Raw genomic sequence first — 26,974 nt, 5'->3', positions numbered from 1 at the left:
CCCTCCTCCTCCACCGCTGCAGCCGCACAACCTCCGTTCATTGACGTTCACGTTTTTTTCTGCCCCCCACAGATGTATCACATCCTACGCTAAAGGATGAGTTGTGAAGGAAAAACTATAATCTGACCCTTTTTATGAGCATCAGCGGCTCTTAACACTGTTAAGTTGAGCGTGTGTGTGTGTGTGTCTGCTTGCCAGGGAATTCAGGTGTAAACAAGCCTCTGATTGGCTTAGAGGAGTAACTCTGGCGCCCACCTGGGAAGATGAGCTTATGCTGGTGACATCATCTCTCCTCGAGGGGGATGGGAGGGTTGCGAGTGCATTGTGCACATCTGCAACGCAAAAGACTTAAATAACAGAAGAAGAAGAAGAAGAAGAAGAAGAAGAAGAAGAAGAAGAAGACTGAAGTCCATAACACACTGGTAGAAATCAATAAGGTACAAAAGGGTATTCGAGGTTAGTCCTCGTTTGGCCGACAGCCTCCGAGTGAACATAATAAATATCACGGAAGTCACCTCAGAACACGCTGCAGTCAGCACTCTGCAGCTTCCCTACTCGCTCCGGAGCAGCCTCTCCGCCACGGCTACTCTCTTGATTAAATATGGTCTCGCAAGGTGAATGGGTTTGTCACGAATCTGAACATGACGTCGGGTGGGATCCAGCTGTGCTTTTAAGGCATGACATATGATGATAATAAAACTTTCCTTGTCTGTTTTCCTCTCGGATATATCATGTCAGATGGTAGATAATTGAAACAAATGAGGGGGCACAGCTGCAAAAGGCACTGCAGCACTGAGGCAATTACACAGCTATGCAGCAGGCAAGTGTGTGTGTGTGAGACTACCACCTTCTCCGTTCACTTGGGTTTCACCAGACCACCCCCCCCCATCCCTCTCAGTCCCGCCTGGGACAAACTCAACAAACAGGAAGTGAGGCGCCAAGGCACTTCCTGTCTCCCTTTAAAATGGGCCTCTTGTTCCCAAGAGGCGGCACAGAGAAGCCATCGGCTGCTGCTGAAACAACTGCTACTAACATGTACCCTCACCTTCACAGCACATACGAACACCCCAGGCCTTTGTTTTGATACTCAATTCTGTCCAACGCTTTTCCTTCCACCTGACCAACCTATAACGTGAGCCAAAAACAATGAAGCCCATCTCCACTTGCCAATTGGGCCACCAAGCAGCTGTGAGTTTTTCCATGCCTCACACAGACAACTTCCACTCTGCTACGCTGCACCTATTACCGAGCACTCATTACGTTTTCTAAACACGTAGCGTGTCCCCGATTTTGCAATGAATCCCTGCTTCCAAGTTATATATATATATATATATATATATATATATATATATATATATATATATAAATTAAGTTGTTTCAGCAGCAAAGGAGCCGCATGCAGAGCTTCTATAATTAATCGTGTGCATGACTGTGTGAATCTAAATGCAGAGGTGAAGTCAGTGCAAGGCCATCTCTTTCTCCATCTCCTGAGCCAGCAGGACTAGGCCACACACACACACACACACACACACACACACACACACACACACACACACACACACACACACACACACACACACACACACACACACACACACACACACACACACACACACACACACACACACACACACACTGTTACGCAACTGGCCCGCATGTGTGAGGTCTGCCCTCCGCAGTGACTGGAGGGCAGGTGAAAGTAGAGAAGGACAGTCAGTCAGGTCAATACTGCTATACTGACTACACTGTATGTGCACTGAATGACAAAACAGCTTTATCGTACAGTGCAACAGCCACAGGGAATAATGCCATTCACTTCCTCCAGGCAAAGCTTTAAATAGACAATGATTTAGCTTGCTAAAGCAGCCCAACTTTCCTCAAAGACAGGCAGCAATGCGCGGAGGGAGTCTGCGGGGCCGAGTGTGTAACGAGTGTGTAACGAGTGTGTAACGAGTGTGTAACGAGTGTGTAACGAGTGTGTAACGAGTGTGGGGTTCGAAGGAGGAGAGAATGGCGTCCTTGTTGAGCTGCACGCTCCAGCTCTGTGGAGGCAGCCAGGCCTGCCAAAGACAGCCTAATGAGAGACACATGGAAAAGAGTACGGCCTGCTCAGCTAATACAACACACACACAGTGTGATGATACAGTCAGAACTATTGTTCCGCACCGCACATGATAACATTTAGCGACTGATCCACTGAGGGCAAACACACACACAAGCTCTTGTCATGTGATGGAGCCTCGAGGTGTGTATGTGCCCGCTGTCCTGCAACACGTCAACAGCAACACATAATACGGGTACGGAAATATTAAACCGCATAACAGAGAGGACAGCGGGATTTTCTTTTTCACGCGGCAATTGTCAACAATGATGGCCACAAGTTAAACTTTTGACTTCATTGTCCTTTCAATTGCCAACTTCAGACTTTTTTAGGTAAACTCAGGAGAACCACAATGTGTTGTTATGGTTAGGGTTGGTACATAGAGTATGATACATAGAGTTTCTTTAATTGTTTTTAAATCTCCTTTTCTTTTGCCTCATGTTTTGATGCTTTTAATGGTTTTATGTGAAGCACTTTGAATTACCTTGTTGTTGAAATGTGCTATACAAATAAACTTGCCTTGCCTTGCCTTGCCTATGATAAAAAATGAGATGTAACATGTCGTTTATTTTTTGTTCCTCCAGCGTCCAGTCTTTATGCTAAGCTAAGCTAACTGGCTGCTGACTCCAGCTTCAAACAGACGGCCTTTACAGTGCCACTGACTGAAGGCATTATTTGTTTTAAATCTAAATCTCTGCAAGAAAGCAAAAGAACATATTTCCAAAAATGTTCAGCATTTAAATGGTTTCTAATGGTGTGTTTACATGCATGTGATGACAAATATGCTTAATAATCTTCTTCAATTTTTTGTGATGGTATTCATAATACATAATTCAAACTTTAATCAAACTGAGATATCATCCTATTATATTAAATCAATGAAGTTTTGTGAGGTTTTTGTTGAATTTGCTTCATTTAGTATAGCACAGTACGCCTTTGTTCCTGACTGTAATATATAAAAAAAGGCAAGGGCTGGGAAATGACTGCCGATTCCATCTTATTTTGCTTCATGTCCTCCGATGACAGACTGTTCAATCGCTCCATCAGGATGATCACCATTACAGTTGAGGCTGTTTCTACTCCACACAATGCTGCTTTTGAAAGGCCAAACACTGGAGCCCAGGGGACGGAGGGCCTGCCGGGGCCGAGGTCAACGAGGACCTGCTTGGATGGGTGTGGCCCCCAAAAACACACATCAATCAAGCCTGATGACATCACCGCCAAGCCGCCCGATTGGCCGACGAAGACGCCGAGGGAGAGGAAATGCCAGAAATAGACGTGATGGCCCATGTTGTCTTAATGAGCCCACGAGGCATCAGTGCACTGTCCAGGTCCCCACCCTGCCTGGATCAGGACTGGGGGAGAAAAGAACAGAAGTAGGTCTATTCCTGGCACAAGCCCCTGCCTTCACAAGGCTTCCGTGTGTGCTTGACTGAGGTCTACTGTATGCAGAACACATATGCAGCCTTGCAGATACACGACACACTAATACACACATGAACGGCAGGCTGTTATTCATACTAAGAGCAGGCGTGAAGTGTAAACAAAGTTCTGAATCACAGCGAGGCCTAATCCAATCCAGCTGTGTGTGTTAAAGCTACTATTTTACCCTCGCCATCAAAACGCTCCTCGGAGAACTAGAAAGTTATATTTAGACTTCATACAGCAGTCAAGGCAGGCTCAGGCTAGCTAGCCCCACAACCACAAGAGAGGGGAACCAGTTCATTTCTGCTCCGACTGCCAGAGCGACAAACTTAAATCCTCTACCCTCTCTCTCTCTGAAGCACAACAACCAGCTATACGAGTGCACGGCACAGGCTCTCACACACATGATAGTTGTTCCAGGTATAGGGAACCAAAGAGAAGGTCAATTCTGCTGGAAATGACCAGAAGAGAAGGTCGGTCAATGCTCTGCAAACAACAACAAAACAGAAAAACAAATGGAAAAGCGCCTCCCTGCCCCCCTTGTAAGGGAACACTGTGTCCAAACAAACAGCGGTGCACAGCCAAAAGGGCAGGAGGACCAGAGCAAAAGTTGCGAGCCTTCTAGCTACATGCCATTTCATTCCTAGTCTTAACCTACCCTCCTGACAAACCCTGTCACCGGCAACATCGAACACACCTCCCCTTCAAATCAGCAATAACAGGATGGCTATGTGCCATCTTATGTCCCTCTGGCCTCAACTCCCTCCTCCCCCTCCCACAAGTCAAGATACCCCGTGTGTCTGACTACAGCAGAATCTCTGCCTGCCACAGCAGCACCGTCCTCAAATGTCTCCTACAAAACCACAGCAGCATAACAGAGCGCGTGAATGTGGAGGAGGAGAGGGGGGGGGGGGTAAGTGAAGGTCTGACAATGTAAGTGGAAGAACGCTGAAAAAGGAGAGTTTGATGTAAACAACAACAACGGTAAAGGGGAAGGAACGGTCAAGGAGGGAAAAAGAGAGACTTTGTTCACTACCGGTAGAAGAAGCAGTCGCAGCACACCAGAACCCCCATCCAGTCAGCGGTGAACCCGTCTTCCCTTTCACCTTCCCGTCTCCGCTCTTGCAAAACTCGGCTACAGGTGCAGCGGCTGCAGCATAGCACCTCTTCTTGTAATCGAACAGCTACTGTAGCGGCATCTGGTTTCAACGCGGGACGGCCGGACGGATGGGCACACGCAGGCCGATGGAGTCGGCCAAGTAAATATGCAGAAATACTTCAAAAATCATTCACAAAACCAGACACACTCCTCTGAGCATGTTTCTCTTTCTCCCTCTCCTTTCAAACTACTGCAGCTGCCTGCCTCACTTTCACTCTCACTCTCTCTCTCTCTCCCTCCCTTCCTCCCTCCCTCTCTCTTATTCGCTTGCTAGCTCCTATTTGAAAGGCGGGAAGATTAGCTTGGCAAACAGCGTCCCATAAACAAAATGCTGACTGCTGGGCAGCACAGGGTGGACTCCAGGGGACAGAGACAGAGCGAGACCAAGACAGAGAGAGAGAGACACAGAGAGCAATCTCAATCATCTGTATACATCCTATCTCCACCCATCGCTCACACGTGCCTTTTGCTCAATCTGAGTCGGGGTCAAAATCCCGTCAACCCTCTCTGGACAGTTAATCAGTGCAGCCAGTTGACAGCTCTCCATGCTTCTGCACATGAAGTGACACGTGCTGCATTGTAACAGCGTGGCTAATTGTCAACTCTCGAGTCAACACCGAGGAGGGACTGCACACGTGAATGAAGAAACGTGCAGCACGGGATGTGCACATATAAACCGCACTTTTCAGTCACACAAATGATGCAGAGATACGGGACGGGAGGGGCTAGCGCGGACACAAGCCTCCAGGAAGCGAGCCAATCACTGCGGAGTACTTGTGTTGTGGTCCGGGCAAGTAAGGTGAAGGACACTGGGTGAATCACGGGCCTCCTTACATATCTTCCCAGCGTCATTCAATGAGAGCGATCAACTTGCTTTTGCCCTCTGCTGTTCACTTGCTTCTTTACACGTCAAAAACACACACAAACGCTTCCAAAAGGACTGCAGTCAGGTGTGTGTGTGTGTGATGCTGTAATCGAAGGCTGCAGTCAGACAGCACACAGGATTAGCCGACCGCGACAAAAGGCAGCCGACACAGCGGCACACTGACGCTCAATGTCAAACGGCCCAACGGCGCTCCGTCCAGAGGAAACCAAACACTACAGCCTGCCGAGAAAACGACAACAGAGGCAGAGAGGACGGCCCCCCCCCCCCCCTCCCTTTACAGGGCGGCAGTTATGTAGCCACCACAGGGGGACGCTTTTGGCTTTTACTCTGTCGCTTCCTGATCAAAGAACTCCTGAACAGTGAGACGGATTCAACAGTAGCCAGAGCTAGCGACTATTTTCACCTAACCGCAGGACAACAGTGTGTCCTCCCTCCGCTGCTCCACTCTGCTCCTGTTCTCGTTGAGATAAAAGATGACAAAGACGGACCGCAGAAGCTCTGCGAAGCACTTTTACATCCCATGACGTCATCCCTCCTCCTCCTCCTCCCTGGAGGCCTGTCACCAGGAGCTAGCAGGCTAACTCTTTCACTGTTTAATTACCAGTACTTCATCTCTCTCACCTGCACACACACACACACACTTGCAACACTCGTGACACCATTGCTCACACAATGATGGCGGGGGGGGGGGGGGGGGGTGGGGGGGGGGGGATCTTGCATGAGGAACAGAGGGCTGTACAGCAATAAGTGAGTTTTTGGCACTCATTTGTTCTCTTTGTGTTTCAGCACCTAAAAGTCAGGATGTGGGTTTGTGTGTGTGTCAAGTACAGCGGAAGGTCATGTGCCCTGTAACAAGGCAAAGGGAGTGCCACAGGAGAAGTGAAGAAGTGAAGAAGTGAAACTGCCATCACATTAACTGCCACTTTCAACAATATGAGCAAGTTATCGTGGGTCGCCTTGTGTGTGTGTGTGTGTGTGTGTGTGTGTGTGCGTGTGTACTTCCTCAAACTTTTGGGCCTGATCATGAAATCCAGACCAAGAATAAAAGCAAGACATCCGTCCAGATGGCAGACAGACAAAGAAAGACTTTTTCTTATAAACTCGTGACTTGGAGAGATAACACAATGAGGAGCGAGAGGGAGACCGAACCAGTGGGCCGGGGAAAGACCCGACCCGTGACTGGGTTTAGAAACGCCAGGATATGAATACAGGCCGGTGCAATCATGTCATGGGTAAGTGGGTTGGAGGGGGGGGGGGGGGGGCAGCAGACACACGTAGTGCACATCATTCACTGCTACACAACCGCATACAAAGTTGCTAGGGGATGGGACGGCAAGAGGGGGGTATTTCTGCCAAGGGGAAGGAGAGAGAAGGATAAAGAGGGAGGGAGCGGAGAGATCATTTTGCTCTTTTCCATAATGGGATTGAGGAGACAAAAGGGAGAGCCCCACACCCCCCACACCCTTAAAAGCGAGACGGACAGGTTTCTCCTGATCCCGCCTCACAGACGTGGGTGCCACGATGAGATGATAAATTATATTTTCAATGTAATTTTGTAATGTAACATACTGCATACGTGCAGTGATGTCTTACCAGATGTAGACCTTAATACAGATCACAATAAAGAAGTAGGCTCAACTGCATCATGGTGTCATAAAAAAAGTGTGCTTCAGCATTATTGAAGAGTTATCGTAGGATATAAAGGCAATAAAGACACTGTAAGCCTGAACATCACAGGGGAAAGTGAGCTGATTTACGAGCTAAGCATATCACAAAACGTGCTGTCCTCCTCCTCCTCCTCCTCCTCATATGGATAACGCGTTATCAAGTTACCGCTGCGAACATGCCGTCCGTCTCTTACCGAGTCAGCGTGTAGGACCCGTTCCGTTTAAACCTCATCCTGGACGACAGGAAGCGGATGAAGAAATCCAGAATTGACGGCGTTTCAGCTTTTAGTCGCAGCCACGAAAGAAAGAGACCCCACCGTGTCTCGCTCTCCTCCGGACGGCGGCAGAACAAACAAAACGCGCAAACAATACGGAGTTGCTCTTTGCAGTCCTCTCTCTCGCTCACTCCTCCAGCACCTGTCTCTCTCTATCGTTCCTTCCCAGACCTCCTCCTCCCCTAGTTCCCCGTCGGACTAGTTCCCGTGGGGCAGGGTTAACGACTCCTCAGACTGCAGGCGTTTCCATTCAAACAACAGGAGCTCGTATCGGTGGAGTGCGATGCAAGTTGGGAACAAATTGAAATCCCGTGATTTTACCACGGAGTCTGGTTGAGGCCGGGTCGGCTCTGTGTGCACTGCCTCGCTGACGCAAACCACCGCGCGTTTACTACCAAAACACACCAGAAGAAACTTGGGACCATTTCTTCCATTGTGTCCCCATCTAGATGCACTCCTGCGGCTTCATTCGGCCACATAACACCGAACTAAAGCGACGTCTAAATCCAAAGAAAGCGAGATCTTTGTGAAAAATGGTCACCGATGCGAGCCAGCGTCATTCTTCTCCCCATTCACGATAATGGGGACGCTCTGAGGAGCTACACACACACACACACACACACACACACACACACACACACATATGTGTGTATATTCCTCCATATGCTGAACACAAACCAGACTCCAAACACAGCTCCTGTCAACGCCTGAAGAGTGAGACAGATTTAAGGCTAAGAATAGGACTGAGGATCCATTCATGCCATTTAAAGCCAAAGTAGCCCTTCCAAGAGCAGGTGTGTGTCTCTTTCTAATGGACAAGTCGTGATGCATGATGCTGGTAAACATGCAGGAACTCCAGGGCCAGAACTAGGGATTTAAATTGATAAATTACAACTGGACCATAATAGGGGGATGTGGTTTAATAAAGAAAGAAACAGTGGATTTCAGGAAATTATACTTTGGATTATTACAAATGATTGTACAGCCGGTAATTTGCCTTTAACGATGATAACAGGAGGTCTACCTACTATTAATCTGCCACTACGAACTTGTGACCTCACACCAGGTGCTGCAGTGAGGACAATGACCAATAACAATGGACCACAATCACTGGCTGGCGAGTGAGTGATATCCCTGCATGCTTTGCAGCATTTTCAGCATCCTCTGTGACAAATTTAAAATGACAATAAAAACGAGCTGCAGGAATTTTACAAAATGCTCAAACTGGCTTTGATGAGACAGAGAGGTGACACTGGAATGACTTTACAATGATAGAGTGATGTTTAGTGCTGCAGCCAGACGTCTCAGCGCATCAGGTGTGTACGTGTGCCCTCAGGGAAGATAGCTGGCCGCCTCATCTGTAGGCCCCTGGGACTGTGTGTACACTGGATACAGCGAGGGCGAGTCAAAGCGCTTGTTTTGTCAAGTTTGGATTATATGGTAATGAGTAACAAGAAAAAAAAAAAGTTGGTACAGAGAAGTTGGAAAATAGAAAGGGTAGATGGATGGGGAGAGTGGGAATACGTTGAGCAGAGGGCCAGACCACAAAGACTGACGAATGGAAAGGCCAGATGTGTTTTTCTTACAGCCAATTGAGAAACCGTGGGGGGGGGGGCATGCAACAAGGGTCCCAAACTGGATTCAAATCCAGGATGTTTATGTAATGTGCTTAAGTACTTGCAAGAAGCCCCAAAAATTGTGTTTTTAGAACTTTTATAAAGATTTCTGGAAGTGACATGAAGACAAAAAAAAAGAAAAAAGGAGCCATTTTCAGCTGAAAACTTCTACACTTTCAATAATCTCCATGATAATAACGACAGAGATTAACTAAAGGACAAGTAATGTAAGAGCAAACATTCAGTTCTAAGGATCCTGGACACTGTGTCTGCTAAAGAAATAATGAAATGTCTTATCAACCTTTGTGTGCATCTGGAGGGATTACCGTACAGATTGATGAATCCAGGCAAGCGGTAAGTTTAAGAGCATTCAGGGTTATTCAGCATTGCGTCATAGAAGTGAAGTGTGTGTGTGTGTGTGTGTGTGTGTGTGATTCCTCCACTCCCGCAAAAGCACTCAGGGTCGGTTTTAACGGCTCCGAGCTCGTTGATTACAATAAGAGCAGCCTGGCACCAGAACTGCTGATCAATCACTGATCAGTCACTGCAGAGTTACACAACAGCCACTGGAGGGGGGAGAGAGAGGGAGGAGGAGGAGGATGGGAGGCTGGAGGAGGAAGAGGACTATGGGAGGAAGATGATAAAGAGGGGATGAGAAGAATGTGGAGGACAGAGAAGGTTTGGAGTCCAAAATAAAAAGAGGCCGGTGGAAGGAAAAGCGGGTGAACACTGGAGAATGCAGAGGCACAATTAGCCGGAGCTTTATTGATGTAGTTCAACCCCCCCCCCCCTTCTATTCAGTCCCAATCCATTCCTCCTTCCTGCACTTATTCATCGCCTGCACCTTAACTTCCCTTGGTTTTACTGCTCCTCTTGCAGCCCCTTCATGAAGCTAATTTGAGCTTTCTTGCTTCTTTCGCAATCCCCCATTCAAGCCTCCCCCCCCCCCCCCCCCTTGTCTTTTCTCCCCTTCGGCCCATCGAGCTCAGATCCCTCCCCACATCTTCCTGCTGCATGTTGTGCAAGAATGATGTGAACTTTAAGTTTGTGTCCATGCATACAAATAGTGTTCAAGACGCCAGGCAACTGCACAAAATGCCTTTTTTTTTCGACAAAGGAGGAAGCTGCAGAATTAAAATGCTCATAACCTCATAGGCTCTTCTCTGCCACGTTCCAAGAGACAGAGAAGCTTCCAGAGAACAGTCGTCGCTGTGAAATAGCCCTGGCCCCTCCACAGGCTTTCCAGGAATACATTGCACAATTAAACGGACCGCAGTACACACACACACACACACACACACACACACACACACACACACACACACACACACACACACACACACACACACACACACACACACACACACACACACACACACACACACACACACACACACACACACACACACACACACACACACACACACACACACACCTCCCTGCTGTAATGCCAAAAAAAGATGAATCTTACAAAACAGCAAACATGTGTGTATTACGCAATTTAATGCACATAGGGTCTTTGCTGCCAAGCACCAAGAACGTACTGTTTCTGTCACCAACACAACCTAAATATGTCTCAGCCCACACAAATAAACACACACACTGAGCACAGTTCGAGGTATATGTGAGCCGGGCCCACGCCAAGCGCTGCAGTATGAAAGGACCTGTGTGTACAGCAGGCTGGGCGACGCCAGGAGTCTGTCTGTCCATTAGTCCACTGGTCTCTGTCTGACCATCAAAATGATGGTGATGTTGATATTGTCTCAAGTGTCTCCTGGATGTTGCGTTTGGGTGATTCCAGGCTCTGCCCTGAATCAGTATTATCTTTCTATATCTGGACAGCTTTGGTTTCTGTTCAAATTCAGGGAAATGAAATGCAACGTTATCCACGCACTGATCATTGCTGTGGTGTAAAGCTCAGCAAGAGCGTTGGAAAAAAACAATCGAAATTAAGAAAAAAGGAAAGAAATGACGAAGACACTATGGTCATGCTGAAACCATGAGTCGATATTGGTCTGTAGGTTCGGGGCTGTTGGTTAGACAACCAGTGACATTTCACTGAATACATAACTGAATAAATGAAATGCTTCAGTATTTCCCGTTTAAAACACCATTTAAAAATACTAAAAATGCCTTTTTTCTTGAGTAACTTGCATAATGAATCAAATATCAATCACCTAAAAATGGAAAGTCATTTATTGTGTGTTCACCAGTCTGCATATCCATCCTGTGAGGAGCGATGAGGTGAAACACTGACCCGCTGAGGACGGTGGGACAATGACGCCACCTACTGTCTACCAGAAATAAGCATCTCCACTTTCTCCTCTCTCTGGGCCTGAGGAGCAGCGAGGGGAGAGAGAGGCAGCAGGCAGAGGTGCAGGCCTTCACTGATGTCCTGTTGACTGCTATGCAGTATTGCTGGCATGTGAATAAAGGCTTTGCACCTGAGATGGGAGGCAGCAGGTGAGGATAGAAGATTAAAAAAAATAATCTAAAAAGACGAAGGAAGGAAGGAGGAGGGAAGGCAATGCTGATGCCTCAGGGACGTCTGGTATTGCTGGTATGTGGAAGGCGTTTTAGGGCATTTAATGAACGGAGGGAGACGAGGAGGACGAAGGCCTGCAAGGAAGCCATGAGGGCGAGTTGTTGAGCAGCCATGTTGGATCCTTTGTGGAGAAACGCATTTAAAAGCTTCTGGGCTTTTTACCGTCAGTGAAGAAAAGTAAATCTCGGATCTTCTTTCGTATTGAATGAATCACGATTTGAATATCTACACTAGCCCCTTAACTTCACATGAAAATAGAAAGAAAAAGGGTATTAAAATACAAAAAAATGAATAAAAGGAGTGAAGCCTCAGCACAGAGAAGAACGGCCTACTGAACTCTGTGTCGGCCTCGAGCTGCAGCTGGACTGGTATTGCTGGTTTCACGCTGCAGCCGCTTGATACAGTCATGTGATAGTGGGCTGGAAAGAGCCGACAGAGCCCGGTGCACACAGAGAAGGCCTGTAAGCCATGATTACACAACAGCCAGATCTGGTTTCATGCTCATTGGATCTCTCTCTCATTCTTCCCCTTCTCTCGCCACTTGTATCGACATTTCTCTTCATGCCACCACCAACTGTCTGCTACATATTGTCCTTTTTGATTAGTATACACACAGACACACACACACACACACAGACATGCACCCCTGCACACTGGACAGTCATGTGACCCGGACATGTGCTGCCCTCTTGTGGTAAAAGACAACACTACATCAAAATCCTGTTTAAAGCAAATGCTCTCTGCTGGTCAAACCAGATCAGATGAGGAGAGCCTGCATGATATCAGGGCAGCCAGCGTCAACCAACCACAGGAGAGAACATTTAGAGAAATAACACACAGGTCCTTGTTGTGATGGCTTTCCTCTGTTACAGTCAATCACAAGGTTCAACAGCGCATCAGGTCATTTCAATGACTTTCAAGGTAATTTCCTTTTCATTTTCTTTATTAGTCTCCATTAGCTTCCTCTAAACGGAGGCCATCTTTACTGGCATCACAGAGGCCTGATTGTTTTACTCATCGTTACTATTGTGGCTAAATCAATGCAGATCTCCGTCAGAGGTTCATGGGTTGAGGGGTATGAATAGATTTGGTGCAGTAGTTTTTTTAAATCATTTTCCTGAAGAAGTAGTTTTGTGGATCTTTATTCTTTTTCAGAACTCTTCGATGTTTATTTTGTTTCGTGGATTTTTGAGGCCGGTGGGAACACGGATATCAGAATAGTGACAATCAGCGAATCACGCTGGAATGTACGCAGACAGACTGCACGAGTCAGCAATCGATTTAGTAGAGATCTTTTATTACTTATCTTAACAGAACTCAACATCATTTCCCCAGGTGGTCTCATTTAACCCCTTTAACGCAGCTCAGCTGAAGAAACAAAACGAAGACACAGAACCTTGGAATCTCAGAACTACAACAATGTGCCGATTTATATTTTCAAAAAAAGCTTTACTGTGACTGCGTCATCCTAAAAAGGTGGGTTCTGCACTCGGCAGTCTTTTCCCCAAATGAATGATGCAGGTAAAACACACACCTTTTAGATCATTTTCTAAACTACTTAAGCAGTGGTAATGTGACCCATCCTGATCCGCATCAGCAGGAGGCTGTGAATCAGTTATATCCACATGCAAAAGATAGATATGTGAACCGACATCCCTTCAAATGGATTCAAATCTCCAGACTTGTCACAGAAAGCGTGCTTTGAGCACGCGGAGCATCTCCGCACAGCTCTGATGCTAGAGAAGGTCTTGCCAGGTAGCTTATGCCCACACTGGAAAAGGTTCCTTCATTCCATGCATACGCACATGAGTGTGCACCCCACAGCCGCCAGCGGTTACTCCAGCTGGTACGAGCAGTGGTGTGTGTGTGTGTGTGTGTTATCCATCCTCTGCACAGTCTCTCTGAAGAGACCAGTGACCTGTAATCCCCTTTGACCACAGCTGCTCACCTTTCAGCTGTTAATGCACTTCAGATACATAACCAGCTTCACTTAAGGTCAAACTGGGCAACAGGAAGTAACACAGCATGATCAGCTGCTAGGAGCGAAACAGAGAAGAACAACAATGAAGAATTTATGCGTTTTTTTTAAGTTTCTGGAAAGGAAACTGGAAATCTACAGATATGTTTTGTGCATTCCCGAGTTTGTATCATTCTTGTCGATAACTGCAAACCACAGCAGCACATGGCATGACATCACATCAATGTCCCAGAGGCCTCTTCACTAAAACGGTCGAATTAACGAATATAAAACACGGCACAAAGGCTAATTACCAGAATTCAGGCAGGCGGTGCAGCTGCACACAGAGCGGTTATCGCGGGCGGAGGACGGGACACGTCAATAGCGAGACAGAAAGTGAAAGTAAAGACACGTGCGGTTAGAGACGGAGCTCACGTTGCCTCTTTCTGAAACGCAGAGCAGAGTGACAGACGCCCAGCTGGAGCCCGCATGAGGAAGCCAGCGCTTCCTGTGTTTGTGCATCTCGCCGTTTGCTTTTCAGAGCAACGAGTGACGAAGACTTCCTACGAGCTCATGATCCCGACTCCCCTGGCCTGTCGGAGAGGCAGAACAATGAGGAGGAAAGGAGAGGGCGTTACAGCACAGGGGTGAGTGCCGAGAGGGAGACGCACACAAACATGAGGCCATATGCAAACAGAGGCACGGAGGTGGACACGAGGACACACACACACCCGGGACAAACAAGCAAACATGCAGCGAGTCGAGCACAGAAAACTGCAATAACAGCAAGTACAACATGCAAAACGGGGAAGCACAGAAACCAAATGAAGAGTCCTTGTGACCTCCACAGTGTCAGCTTCCTTGCACCAAACCTCACTCACACACACACACACACACACACACACACACTCACACACACACCGAGGCTGAACATGTCTTCACATGAAAGAGTCCCCACTACCTCACGCAGAGGTTACGACGCAATCCCCGGGGATTATGAGAAAATGTACCATCTGTGTGCACTGTATTTCTGGCCCCTCCCCTCCGGCCCTGAGAGAAACACGAAGTCAACAGAGCGGACCAAAAAAAAACACAAAAAACCCCTGACCTCCTGTTCCTCTGTGAGAGGAAACGGATGTGGGGGATGCGTCTCGGTTGTTCTCATTGTCTCTCGCTCGGGCACGAAACAAAACGTGCAAACCGACGCGTCATCCAAAAGGTTGAGGACAGAATAGCTTACAGAGCGGATATCCAGCACACACCAGTTTGTGCACATATAGCCTCATCCAGAGCCACACACACACACACACACGCGCACACACACGCACACCCACAGGCTTTTGAAGTGGCGTCACGAAAGTCATAATAACTGTGTGTTGAGTGTGTTAGAAGAGACATGATGATTAAAGGGGCTTTGAGACAGCCTTCCTACCTACCTGGGGTGTGGTTTTTGAAAGACGGGCAGAGGAAGTCCAATGAAAGATGCAAATGAATTGCATTATAGGAAATGTAGGATCCAGCATTTTCTGACCTTGATGCTTACTGGGGAATGGACATCAGGATAACTCAACATTTGCTAATTAACAGACTAACTGTTGCAGGTCTCTTGTGATTTCCTTGTGGACGCTCAAATATGCATCTGAACCAATATTCCCTCCCAGCATTTAGTGCCCTGCGACGTAGCTGGCCGCTTCTCAAAAAGCCGGACATAAGCAGCACAGCTCTGCAGAGGCAACATGAGATGGACCCCAGGAAGTAGAGAAGGGCAGAGTAGCAGAGCAGAGGAGGGGCCAGGGAGAAGATGAAGAGAAACGACATGCGACAGACAGGAGGTCAGGAGTCACCGTTTGCTGCACAGATCTTCTCCCTCCATCGCTCTTCATGTAGGCTAATCTCTTCCATCTCACCTCCCGAGCTGGCCCGCTCACTTAGCCTCATTTAACCAGCTAACGGCTGGTAATAAATCAGCAGCACACTCCTCTCGTAGCTTGCTCTGCCCCGCACGCTTCCCCCCTGATGTATGACTCAGTCCACTCGAGCTTCCAGTGCGAGGCAGCTACTGTAGGTAGAGCACCCCAGTTGGGAGTACGGGTCAGACAGCAGGCAGAAGAGAGGAAGGGGAAGATTAAATGTTGGATATAACGATGAAACTGGAAGGGAAGGGAAGGCAGAGCAGACTTCGACTCAGACTTTGTCTTTGACAACCAAAAATTAGGGGCCGAGTATCATTTGAAGAGTTTTAATACCGATGCATTTAGAGTTTCAATACCAATGTTAAAAAAGTTAAAGTTTCCCATTTAGATCTAAATAAAAAGTATTCAAGCCTATAGATCTGACAAAACATTCAGTGTTTTACAATTTGACAGCTTTATATCCTTAATGCTACAGACACAGTCCTTCCTCCCTTCCCCTGGCTTCCTGGATTAAACTGCTGGCTTTGCTCCCACGCCTTCGCTCCTCATAAACACCCCGCGGTTACAGCTACTCTTAAAGAGCTGCTAGCTTTTAAACGCAGCTCCTAACGCTACCAGGCTGTTGGCTCAGGTAGCGTTTGTCACAAACCACCCAGTCCAGAGGGCACCGGTGATTAAAAAAGGCCTTTTTTAGAAAAGGTCACATTGAGCAGGTTTCTATGGCTGGACGCACACACCAGAGAAGAAAAGGCCAGTGTTGTGACACCAGGCCACACAGCTGTGTATGCAAGGCCTTCACTGTGTTTTAATGAAGTACGGTGTGTGTGTGTGTGTGTGTGTGTGAAGATGACGGTACACGGACAGCGCAAGCTCTTCCCGCAAAAACATCTCGCTCCTCCCTCCTTTTTTTATTTTTAGATGTGAAGCACCTCATGCAGCAGCAGGCGTGTGACGCGCTCACAAGCTCGCACGTTCATCTTTAGCAGGCTTCAGCGAGCTGTCAGCAAGGTAGCCCGTGTTTAGATCTGCAGATGTAGATCTGCTGATGTTGCATCTTAAAAGCAGAGAAAGACACGGTTTCAACATTTGGACTGTTGAGCAGACAAAACGAGACATTTTAAGCCGTCTCCGTGGGCTCTAGAAACACATAATGGGTAAGAGATGTTACAACTATGTGCAGCATTAAAAAACTTAAAAGGAAAAATTGTGCAAACAAATTCATCCCGTCTCCTAAATCTGTCCGTCTAAACTGCTGCTGTTGGTGTTTTCCCTGCCGATAGGTGGCGCAGGTTTGAAACCCCGGTACAGAGTGACATCGGCTGGGTGTGGATTTGGGTGACTTGCCTCAATCGCAGTGCATGTGTGTTCTTCCTTTACGATCCTCCCACATCAGAGCTACACCCTGCTCCCCCCTGCCTGTATCTCTGTTCACATGCTGTCTGTCACGGTGGCAGGAAGTTGAGGAGACGTACCGGCCACATGGGCAGATCAGAGCCATGCGGCCGACACATATGAAACATATGGCTGCTGGTCTCACGGCCTGTCGGCTATTAAGCCTCCTCCATCGCCGTCTCCCTCTAATCTTACCGGCTGCATTGCCGCGGTTTAATTTCTCTCACCTCACCTGCATCTACATGTGCTACGTGAGCGTTAACAAACATATGCATGAACAGATATACACACACAGGAAACCCTTTTTGTGTTGTATGGGTTGCTACACTTCGGTCCCTTACTTTCATGCCTTCTCTTCAGCAATCTCTTGTTTGAACCTGCCCTACACACCTCACCCCGCCCTGCTCATGTGTTACAGCGATGAGTAACAGCTGGTACCTTTTAGGTCTCCGTTTCCTCCTTGGCAGGTAAAACATACGGATAAAGTCAAGTTTTTCTATTTGGCTTTTGTTTTAGTTTGTTTCCTGGCACGAGATTATTCTTTGGAACTGCTGCACCCCTCCCGGGTGCTCTCAGCGGGGGCTCCGTTGCAACTACTGTAATCCCCTTTAGAGAGGGTATCCACGGCACAGGGCTGATCCATACACATGCACACCAATGGGTGGGTTGTTGATGAAAGGGGATAAAGAAAATAGCGGGGAAAGAAGAAAGTTGAGGAGCAGCAGAGCGCCGAGTACCGAGATGAACTTGGCTCCCCGAGGCGCGTGTGCTCTTAAGGTATGTGTGTGTGTACTCGGCTCGCCTTGCCTGATGCAACGCAGAGATCTCTAATCCAATTACAGGTCAGACCAGCCTAGCGGTCCAGCCACCAAGGACAAACCCAGCTAGCTTACACCGACGCTGGCGGCCCACCGGCTCTGCACAGATTTAGCAGCTCACTGCTCAGCCGGAGCGTCGCCCAAGGGTGCCGACCACATCCGAGTGAAAAATAAATAAAATAGAATTAAATGCTTCCTCCTCAGAGACAAATGAGGTCTCTTATCTCACTGATTAGGTCTCTTATCTCACTGGTTGAACAGGGAAACACGGCGACCGCTCAAAATCTTGGTTTTAAAGTTTTCCGGAATCAAACCAATGAACAGAAGGACTCCAGTGCATTTGTATACGTCTCTCCTTCTGTTGGCTTTCCTGTGGGATGAGGCTGGTTTACTGACAAGGATCATACGTGTACCTGCTGATACTACCACCCCATTTACATCATAACATTCAGAAGCTGCCCTCTTATGATGAAATATGATGACACAGAGATCTCACACTCTTCCGATTGCTTGGGAAAAGTGAGTGTTAATTGATTGATTATCTACCCAAAGAAGAAAAGCAGCGTTAAATGTAATTTATAGCCGGAACTGAATCTGAACGATTGCAACCAGTCCTGAAATGAATGCAACCAGCTGTGCTGCAGCGTGTCCCTTGTGCTTGGATGGCAACAACAGCAACCCTCCTGCTGCAGGGGGTTCAACTTTTTATAGCTGATCTTAAGACAGCTCTAGCTGGTAGCGCTCCATGACTAAGATCCTCTCTGACAGAACAGTAGCTGCTCCCAGGCCTGTGGCAGCCAGTCCTGCTGCTGGAGGAAACCGTGGAGTCCCGTTCTCACCAACAACAGCTAGATGTGGAGTGACAGCGGGACAGAGTAGCTGATTAGTCACGACTGGTCCTGCCCTCTGTCTTCCCCCCCATCCGTCCGTCTGTCCAGTTGATGGCGGTGCAAGTTGTTTGCGCTGGGCAGGGCTGCCCAGAGCGTTATGACAGAGTAAACACAGTCGCAGCATGGCGTCACTCTCCTGCCAAGTGAAATACAGGAAACACACAGACGGATGACCCGGGTCATGCAAAGAGCAACACAACAGTGTGACCTAAATGAGCCAAACTATCTTCAAAGTGAAAGAGAATCACGGACAAAATCTGCAGATCAACGATCTTTGTTCAAGCTTGTGAACAGGTCAGGACTTATTGGAGTGGGCGGAGAAGCTTCACAAGCACAGCCAGCAGGCAGGTATCGAGCTGGGTTGCATTCGCAGCTTCTCCATCCATCACAGTATGGAGGTTTGCACCACTACTCACACAGCGTGTACCGTCCTCACCGGCTTTTGAAACCTCATCTTCGCTCAAACGCACTGGCGGGAAAAAAAGGGGGGGGGGGGGGGGCAAAAACAAGCGCAGCGTTTCCGCCCCAAGTGCTCGACGCAGCCGAGCTCGCATTAGGATTCTTCAATTATCCACTTATGCATATTCAGTGAAAGGCATTGCCGAGTCATTCTGGTATCGCATTCATTTCTGGGCCTCTCCCGTGTCTTTGCCTCGGGGGGGGGGGGGAAAGCGAAGGGAAGCTGAGCGGCGTCAAACCAGAGACAGTGCAGCCGTATTTACTCAAGGGTGTGTTTGTAAGTATGCGTGTGTGTGTTCTTGTATCCAGGCTATTTGCCGCCTCAAAAAGGCATTCAATAGAGCCTTTATTTCTCCCTCAGTGATGCACGCCGATGTCCTAAAAACCCTCCATGATACAGCACTGTGTCTTCAGGCCTGGAGATGGCTCACTTCAAATGTATTCAGACCTGTTCTCCAGACACCAGCTCGTTGAAAAGCGCACTGCAACATGACGGTGCAATATTTGATACGTCACAACCAACTCACATCAGTCCTACGTCAGTTAAGGGGAGCAAGCGGCAGTTCTTTCTGTAATGACTGCACTTCTCGCCAGTTGTGGCCGTCACTAGAGCAACCACTTGCTCGAGGTGTCACCTTCCTGTGAAACCCGAAGTCATCGACACCTCAGCACCACGACAGCTGAGCTTTAACGGTGCGACGACGACCCCGCAGCTCACTTTGTTTTGCTACTGGGGAAGAGGAGGAATCTGGTACCGTTGCCCCAAAATAACGACACAGACTTCACGAGAAGCAAACACCTCCAAATGTCTACAGGAAAGGAAAGGAGGCCGATGTCAGAGATGGGAGCTGAGGACTTGTTTGTTCAGACTCTGCCCCCTCCAGCTCTGTACTGCTTTCCACCGTTTTCCTTCCTTCCCAGAACCGCACAATACAGCTTTTACAAACTATTACTCTGCATATAGACTATCCTCCTCCTACAGAGAGCCGGGGAGTGAACGACAGAGTGACTCGGAGGGTTGAAAGTGACTAAGATGCCCTTTCTGGGGAGCAAACAAACCAACTACCCTTCTTGTCATTCAGCCAATCCCTCAGCACGGCAGGACAGCCCGAAGCATGCGGCTGGGCCCAAGGCACACAAACCAATGAGGAGAGAAACATCAAACACCGATTAGAATATCTGTATTTTTGCCGTGGAACCAACTTGTATGGCAATGTTTGAGGTGCAATATTTCGTGGCGTTTCTAATATTTTCTCCCCCTTGTAAGCAAATGGAGGTGGACGTAGTATTATTTGAGTCGACACATATCTGACGGCCTGACGTACAGTAGTAGTTATTGCAGGACTGAGAAATTGGATTGCATTTAACAGGGGCTGATATCTTCCTGACCACTGAGTGATACTCAACAGAAACCCTCAGGCCTAATCAACTGCACAACTGCTCAACTCCGGTATCGACGCGTGAAACTTCAAACTGCTTATGAATAAGTTAATGCACCTAACGCCATCAGTCAAAGGAAGTCAAAACAACCGATGTGAAACACTGGGTGTCATTTCTCTCAGGGTTCGGTGCTGTGGGCAGCCAGTGTGTGTTGAGGAACTGGGCTACCTGCCACCCACAACACGAGTCCAATTTGTAAAACAACAATGTCACTAAAGGTTTGGCCTAGGCCGCCTTTGGTGTGTGTAGTCGTAAAGCAACTTTAGTGCCAGACGGAATAAATTGATTCTTAACAGAACGGGATCCTGACCCGGATGCGACACACGGATGGAAGATGTCTTCACAGTAACAAACAGGGGCACACTGAGACCTTCTGCTCAGCCGACTACTACGCTGCCCTCAGGTCAGCCCTGATAACGGAACAGTGTGTAGTAGAGAAACACGACGGATTGTGAAGCTAGAAATAAATACAGCAAAGTCAGACTCCATCCCCCGTCTAGACCACGCAACGCGGTGACAGCGTCGGTTAGTTGCTATTCTCGAGCAGGTGACTGCCTCGAGATGATGCCTGCTCATCTGCCACAGCGCATTATTAGCAGCGGAAACAGACACCTGGGCTCCGTGTGCAACAGCGTGTGCAGAGTCAGACGTCTGTGTGTGCGTGTGTGGTGGAGATGGAAATAAGGTAGTGGGGAACATCTACACGCAGAGCAAGTCGGAAGCATGAAAGAAATATTTCTCAAAACATGCAGCCTCAGAATGAAACTAAAACCACCACGGCACAAAATGCTAGCACAGAGTTTCTCATGCTTGGGTTGAGCACCGTGTGTAGAGGTACATCTTTAGAAAAGGTTTTTAAGAATCAGTTTGAATAACTTCTGTTGGCTATTTCATTGGAATATGGCTGCTCGGAGTCCATAGGTTAAAGCCACTGTACATCCTGACAGATATGGAGTAGCAAAGTGTTTTTCCTCCACTGCAATATATACATTTTATGTTTACATATTCGACACACTTTGCTGCTGCGATGCGATAAGGAACACCATCCTGTACTATTCTGCTGTAAACAGCTACTCTGAGACACCAAACCACAGTTCTTTATTAGGTGTGAGCCGCAGCGAACGAGACAGACGTCGTCCGCTGAAGAAGAAGTTCAGTCTAGAAGTGGTTCTTGTAAATTCCACATCTCTTTCTGCCACAACACCAATCACTGATGTCGTTTGTCTCATTTGCTCTCTTTATCAACCGCAGCAGTGCCTGGTTCAAAGGCATCTGGACATTTTCCAGAGCAGACCTCATAGTTCTCAAAGTTGTGCTGAGTTTGGATTTCTTATTTTATTTCGGGGGGGATGAACACTTCCTCAAACATATCAGTGTTTCGTGTTGCCTCAGCCTAACTTACAAAACGACTAATCTGATATACAGTTGATATTATTTTTGTTCTTGCAGAAAAACATGTTCAAAACAAGCGTTGGCTTCTCAAATACGAGAACCCAACGACAGTTATGCCTAAAATGAGAGGATACAACAAGCGGGTGACTCTTTCGCGCTATTACTCGCATTACTCCCATCGTGCAGGATAATGATGCCCATGCACCATTAAGTCACAGGTGATGCAGAGTGAGCTACAGTAAGCGTAGCCTACATTAAATCCCGGCTCGAGCTCCGGTCAGGCGGCCTAAAGTGGCGCTCCACTTAGCTGCTGTAGTTTCCATTCTCTCGCTCTGCGTTCAGCATTACCAATCCATCACTCAAGAGGGGATTAAACATCTGTCGAAGCCCGTCCATTCCACCCGGCAGGAAAAACATTTAGTCGTCGCGCATCTCTCCAGTGATTTAACGTCCTGTCCCGACTCTGAATCAGGACGGATGAGGTCATTCGGCTCTGAAATAACGCGCCCGGTCCAAAATAAATACACTGAATTTAGCTCGTAGGCACATTGTTGCTTACATTTTAATGCAAGCACATGAATGACACACACACACACACACACACACGTTGTTAAGCCTCCCGCAGAGGCCACAGGGGAACAAATGTCATTAGTAGGCCGTCATCTGCTATAGACCTCCATTTGATTCCCTGTGGAGCTTCATCCTTCCCATCAATACTCCCCCCACCTGCTAATTTCCTCCCTAATCAACCACTCCATCAAAAGCATTCAGATCTCCTTCCTCCATCGGTCACAAACCTGCCGTCTCCCATTCCTCCATCCCTTTAGATCGCCCTGCCTCATCAGTCTCTGCCATTACATTCATCACGCTTTTTCCCCTTCTGTTCTCTCCTCCACATTTCTCCCCAAATCAGCTGCTTTCACAGCCATCTCTCTTTCTTCCATCATGCTCTCCCTCCCCTCCCCATCGGTACTGGCTGTGGCGTCCTTCTCCCCGCGTCTAAAATTCTGAATGATTACACGCTTGGTTAACTCATTCATGGACTCCACTCCGCTCGCTTCAGTTGCATTCAGCTCACATACACACCTCGCACGCATGGAGTCGACAACGTGCAGGTTTCAAATGAAGGTAAACACAAATTAGACCTGGTCAGTGGGGGAAAAGGTAATACAGAAATAGACAACGGACACTGACGCCACATTGTAGATACAAATACCTAATTTGTCATGACTAAAAAAAAATTATAGTTTTTCTGAGTGATGACACAATGACTCATTTAAAAAGGTGTCACTCCACAAAGATTGAGTGTCAGTGTGATTTAATATCAACTACATTTAGTGAAAATCCCCGATAATCCTGATTGTGTGCAAATACAGGAAGACGTCTGCCTTCTTGTTTACACTCATGTGGTTCTTCTTCGCTTCCCTCACCTCTTCTGCCACCAAGACGTAACTGGGTGTTGCTTTTGAATTCCTGAAAGATCACTCAGCAAACCAGTTCAATCCGACCGCATGCAAGTGTTTGGGCAAAAAATATAATTATTTCATGGGAGTGACAGGGGGGGGGTTAAGACATATAAATCACATATACAACGGAGAGAACCGTTGCAACAAGTCGATGCAAGAACCGGCTACCAAAACCAGGAAAACCAGTGTCAGCAGCTTCCAGAGAGAACCAATTATGTTTGGTTTCAACTGCACAATGCTATATTGTGTCAGTCTGTTTGAAATAGCCCACGCATACAAATACCAAAAACACATGATCATTTTTGTCAGGGTCATCCCAATTTACAATCTACCAAGATTAGATGAAATGTGTGCCCCCCCCCCCAAAACAGAGACTGTTTGGTAAAAATGGTGGAAAAGACAAGATCGATGCATGCAAACCAAGCAGTTCCAGGAGCAGTATTTTAGCTCATATGCCGCACACACCGGTACTCTGGTTGGGGGTATAGAGGGGCAGCATTGTTATCTCTTAGCCAAAATGTTATGATGTGGAAAAACCACCCATGATAACATACTTCCACCCTTCCTCAGCCCCAATCTACTGGCGAAGTGCTGCTGCCTGCCAACCACACTGATAACCAGTCAGCAAAGAGGAAACTCTCACAGAGACACACCTTACTATGCAAGTCCAGACAACCTGGCGACTGTCAGTTTGCATAGCAAATACATAAGTGCATGCAAGACTGGTCACTTACACCGATGCCACAGGTTGGATACAGTGACCACAGCCTTGGTGTTTAGCTGTATAACAGGTGTAACACTGAGGCAGGTGTCTCTCATTCAGTAGAGCTCGCAGCTCTCACCCAAACCCATGACCCCCGCTGTATTAAGCCAAAATAGTAAGTGACAAACTGCACCATCAAGGTTAAACAAAACACACTCCACCTTAAGTTACTGTAATGTGCACCTCGCCTTAATGACAACTATATGTTGTGTTTCATTCATCACTCTCCAAGGTTCCCATCTCACAAGTATAAAACCTGTATCCTCCATCAATGCGCTCGGTCCCAAAAGGTACCGTGAAGTCAGCATGCCCGATGACGGGCAGGTCTCGTGAAAGCGGCCAGCGCACCTTGCACAGGAAATAAACCTAAAACCGCCGCGTTAGCAAGACTGACAGGTTGCTAACGTTAGCCCCATTTGCTGTGTTAATCATTCCTATAAATAGACTCCCTGTGCAGCAAACTGGCCCCGAACAGAAATATTCTCACAACCTAATCTGGGCACTGCCGCGGCCGTTGGCTGGGTGGCTGCAGGCCGCAGAGATGATACCAAAATACCGCCTGGCCCTGGGTAACAGTCCGGCTGGTTTACCGCTGCAGGATGAGACCGTTACCAGCTTTGCTATCGAGCTAGCATCGCAGAGCTACACTAAGCTAGGCAACATGCTACCCGCTTGTGGCTGAGCGAATACGTTTGAGTGGGAATTCAACAGCATTCAGTACGACAATGCACCTGTTTCCTGCGGACTCCGGTGGTGACTGCTACCGTGCAGTACGTTTGCAGTCGGCAGTAGAAAGACTGCACAGTTGACCTGACGGAAGAGAGTAAGCTGGCTAGGCACGTTAGCGGTCTGTACTCACCCCATTAACCAATCCATGGCGCTGTTTTGTGGCTAGCTTAGCTAACGTTAGCTAGCAGGGGATGAATCCACCAGGAGCTGGAGGCGACCCCCTAGTTTATCCAGCCACCACCCTCGCTGCCCTGGCCCGCGAGTCCCGTCGCCCTCCCCGGGGCTCGTGTCTCTCTCCCGGCTGCTGGATCCTGGTCGGTCAAACGCAAACGCCGCTTCAACTTTGAGCGATTGTCCTTGTTTAGATCCTCAGCTGGCTTGGATCACGGAGTGGCAGTGACACAGTCAGATCAGTCGGTTATAGCTGGTAGCGGGAGCGCCGCACTGAGTGACTTTGAGCAGGAAGCGGAGGAGAGCAGGACAGCGGTTCGGGGTCTGCCTGGAGTCGCGGTGTCCGGTGTGCAGTGGCGCCGAGAGCTTGCCTGTTGGGGATGCCGCTGGTCAAATCGGTAACCTCTGTCATGCAGCCTTGTATGGCTACCGTGCTATGGCTGACAGCCCGGACCTCCACTGGAGCTGCTGCTTTCTGAGCGGAGTCTAAATCGGAGTCCGGAAGTAAACACAGAGCCGACCCACTCCGTCTCTCCCGTGCGTAAAATGCGTGTCACGCAGTGCTGTATGAAGAACATGGATGTTTGCTTTGACTGTCTGCGCAATTGTAGACATCTAGGTCTACGAATTGAGACTTTATCACTTTAAATGGATGGCCATCACGTCTGGTGTCGACATTGAGTTTAATTGTTATAACACATTAGTTGCCATCTTATTCTAGGGCAGTGTTGCCCAACCTCTGGGTCAGAAACCGCAAAAGGTCCCAAGATATAAAGGTTCCCCAGATGATTTTACAAAATCAAAAAAGTAAAATGAGACAAATCACTGCTCACAAAACCAACCTGTGATGAGGGGTCACAATTAGACATTGCTTCATTCCAGAGGGTCGGGAACCCCCTTTTTAAAAATGAAAACCTACTATTATCCTTTTCCATCTGGTCATAGCTGATATGTGGAGGTGCACCATGGGATCAAAGCTTATTACATAACAGGAGAAGCTCTTCCAGTATAACTAATTATTCATAGTCGTAGAAATTAAGCTTTTAATTGACCAAGGCTTGACCAACCAGGGAATGCAAGCATATATTGTAGTAGTATAGTTTGTATTATGTTCACATGATGCACACCTCTAAATAAAGTTGTAATCCGTCCACTCATTACCAGAAACTCAATGACACACACCGAAAGCTTGTGGCCTACTCCACTTTGGGGATACTGGTGGTCTTATAGGCTCTTCATGGCAGCTTCATTATATGCCCATAGAGTCTATGGGCATATAATGAAGCTGCCATGTACATTCTGCCGTGTGCCACTGTACTGGATGGGAATCTGAGATGACAGTGCACAGAGGGAGGTGCTGTAGGTTGAGGCTCAGTTTTGCACCATAGCCACAGTTAGTCGGCCCTTTTAGTGAGCCTCCTATAGTTTTCATCACAATAACGTATAGAATAGATGAACTCTCCAAACAAAACCCAGAGAAATGTCATTGGGGGGCCATAAATCTCAACAAGGCTGCATTCATGTGCACTGACCTCTCACTGTGAACCTGTGCAGGCAGAGCAGGTACAAGTATCACTGGCTAAATTGTTATATACTGCCGGCTATACCGCTCTCCTTGTTCTCAGACACCGACTCCCAGAGGCAGAGGGGACTTATATTCATGTCCTGTCCTACATTAAAGGCTAATGTTTACTGAGTCTTATGTCAACTCTTCATTTCGTCAGGCAAGATGACATTTCATCAGTTAGTGTCGATTCAAATTGCAATACTCCAAAGAGCCAACTGCCTCCCCCTTGGTTTATATGCCGTTTTATTATGCTGAAAGGGTTGCTTAATTGATCAAGAGAAACTTAATTCCCAACTACTTTGATAATTGATTCATCTTTTAAGTAATTTACCAACAAACAAAA

General features: G+C 47.7%; 1 protein-coding gene across 3 annotated transcripts in view; it reads right to left on the bottom strand.

The window, feature by feature from the left end:
- mob2a (MOB kinase activator 2a) overlaps window positions 1-25,596 on the bottom strand; it is a 50,481-nt gene extending 24,885 nt beyond the window's left edge. Inside the window, exon 1 of one of the 3 annotated variants that reach the window (XM_079273038.1) lies at window positions 25,024-25,596. In XM_079273038.1, coding sequence (XP_079129164.1) covers window positions 25,024-25,040 — 17 coding nt within the window. In that variant the 5' untranslated portion in view covers window positions 25,041-25,596. Of the gene's footprint in view, window positions 1-4,562; window positions 4,849-7,432; window positions 7,498-25,023 lie in introns of those variants that run through there. The other 2 variants (XM_079273037.1, XM_079273036.1) reach the window with 2 other exon arrangements.
- Between the last annotated feature and the right edge of the window lie 1,378 nt (window positions 25,597-26,974).

Source organism: Melanostigma gelatinosum (genome assembly GCF_949748355.1).
Source record: "Melanostigma gelatinosum genome assembly, chromosome: 1".
Classification (NCBI taxonomy): domain Eukaryota; kingdom Metazoa; phylum Chordata; class Actinopteri; order Perciformes; family Zoarcidae; genus Melanostigma; species Melanostigma gelatinosum.
The sequence above is the reverse complement of the archived record's forward strand: the minus strand, read 5'-3'. Positions and strand labels throughout refer to the sequence as shown.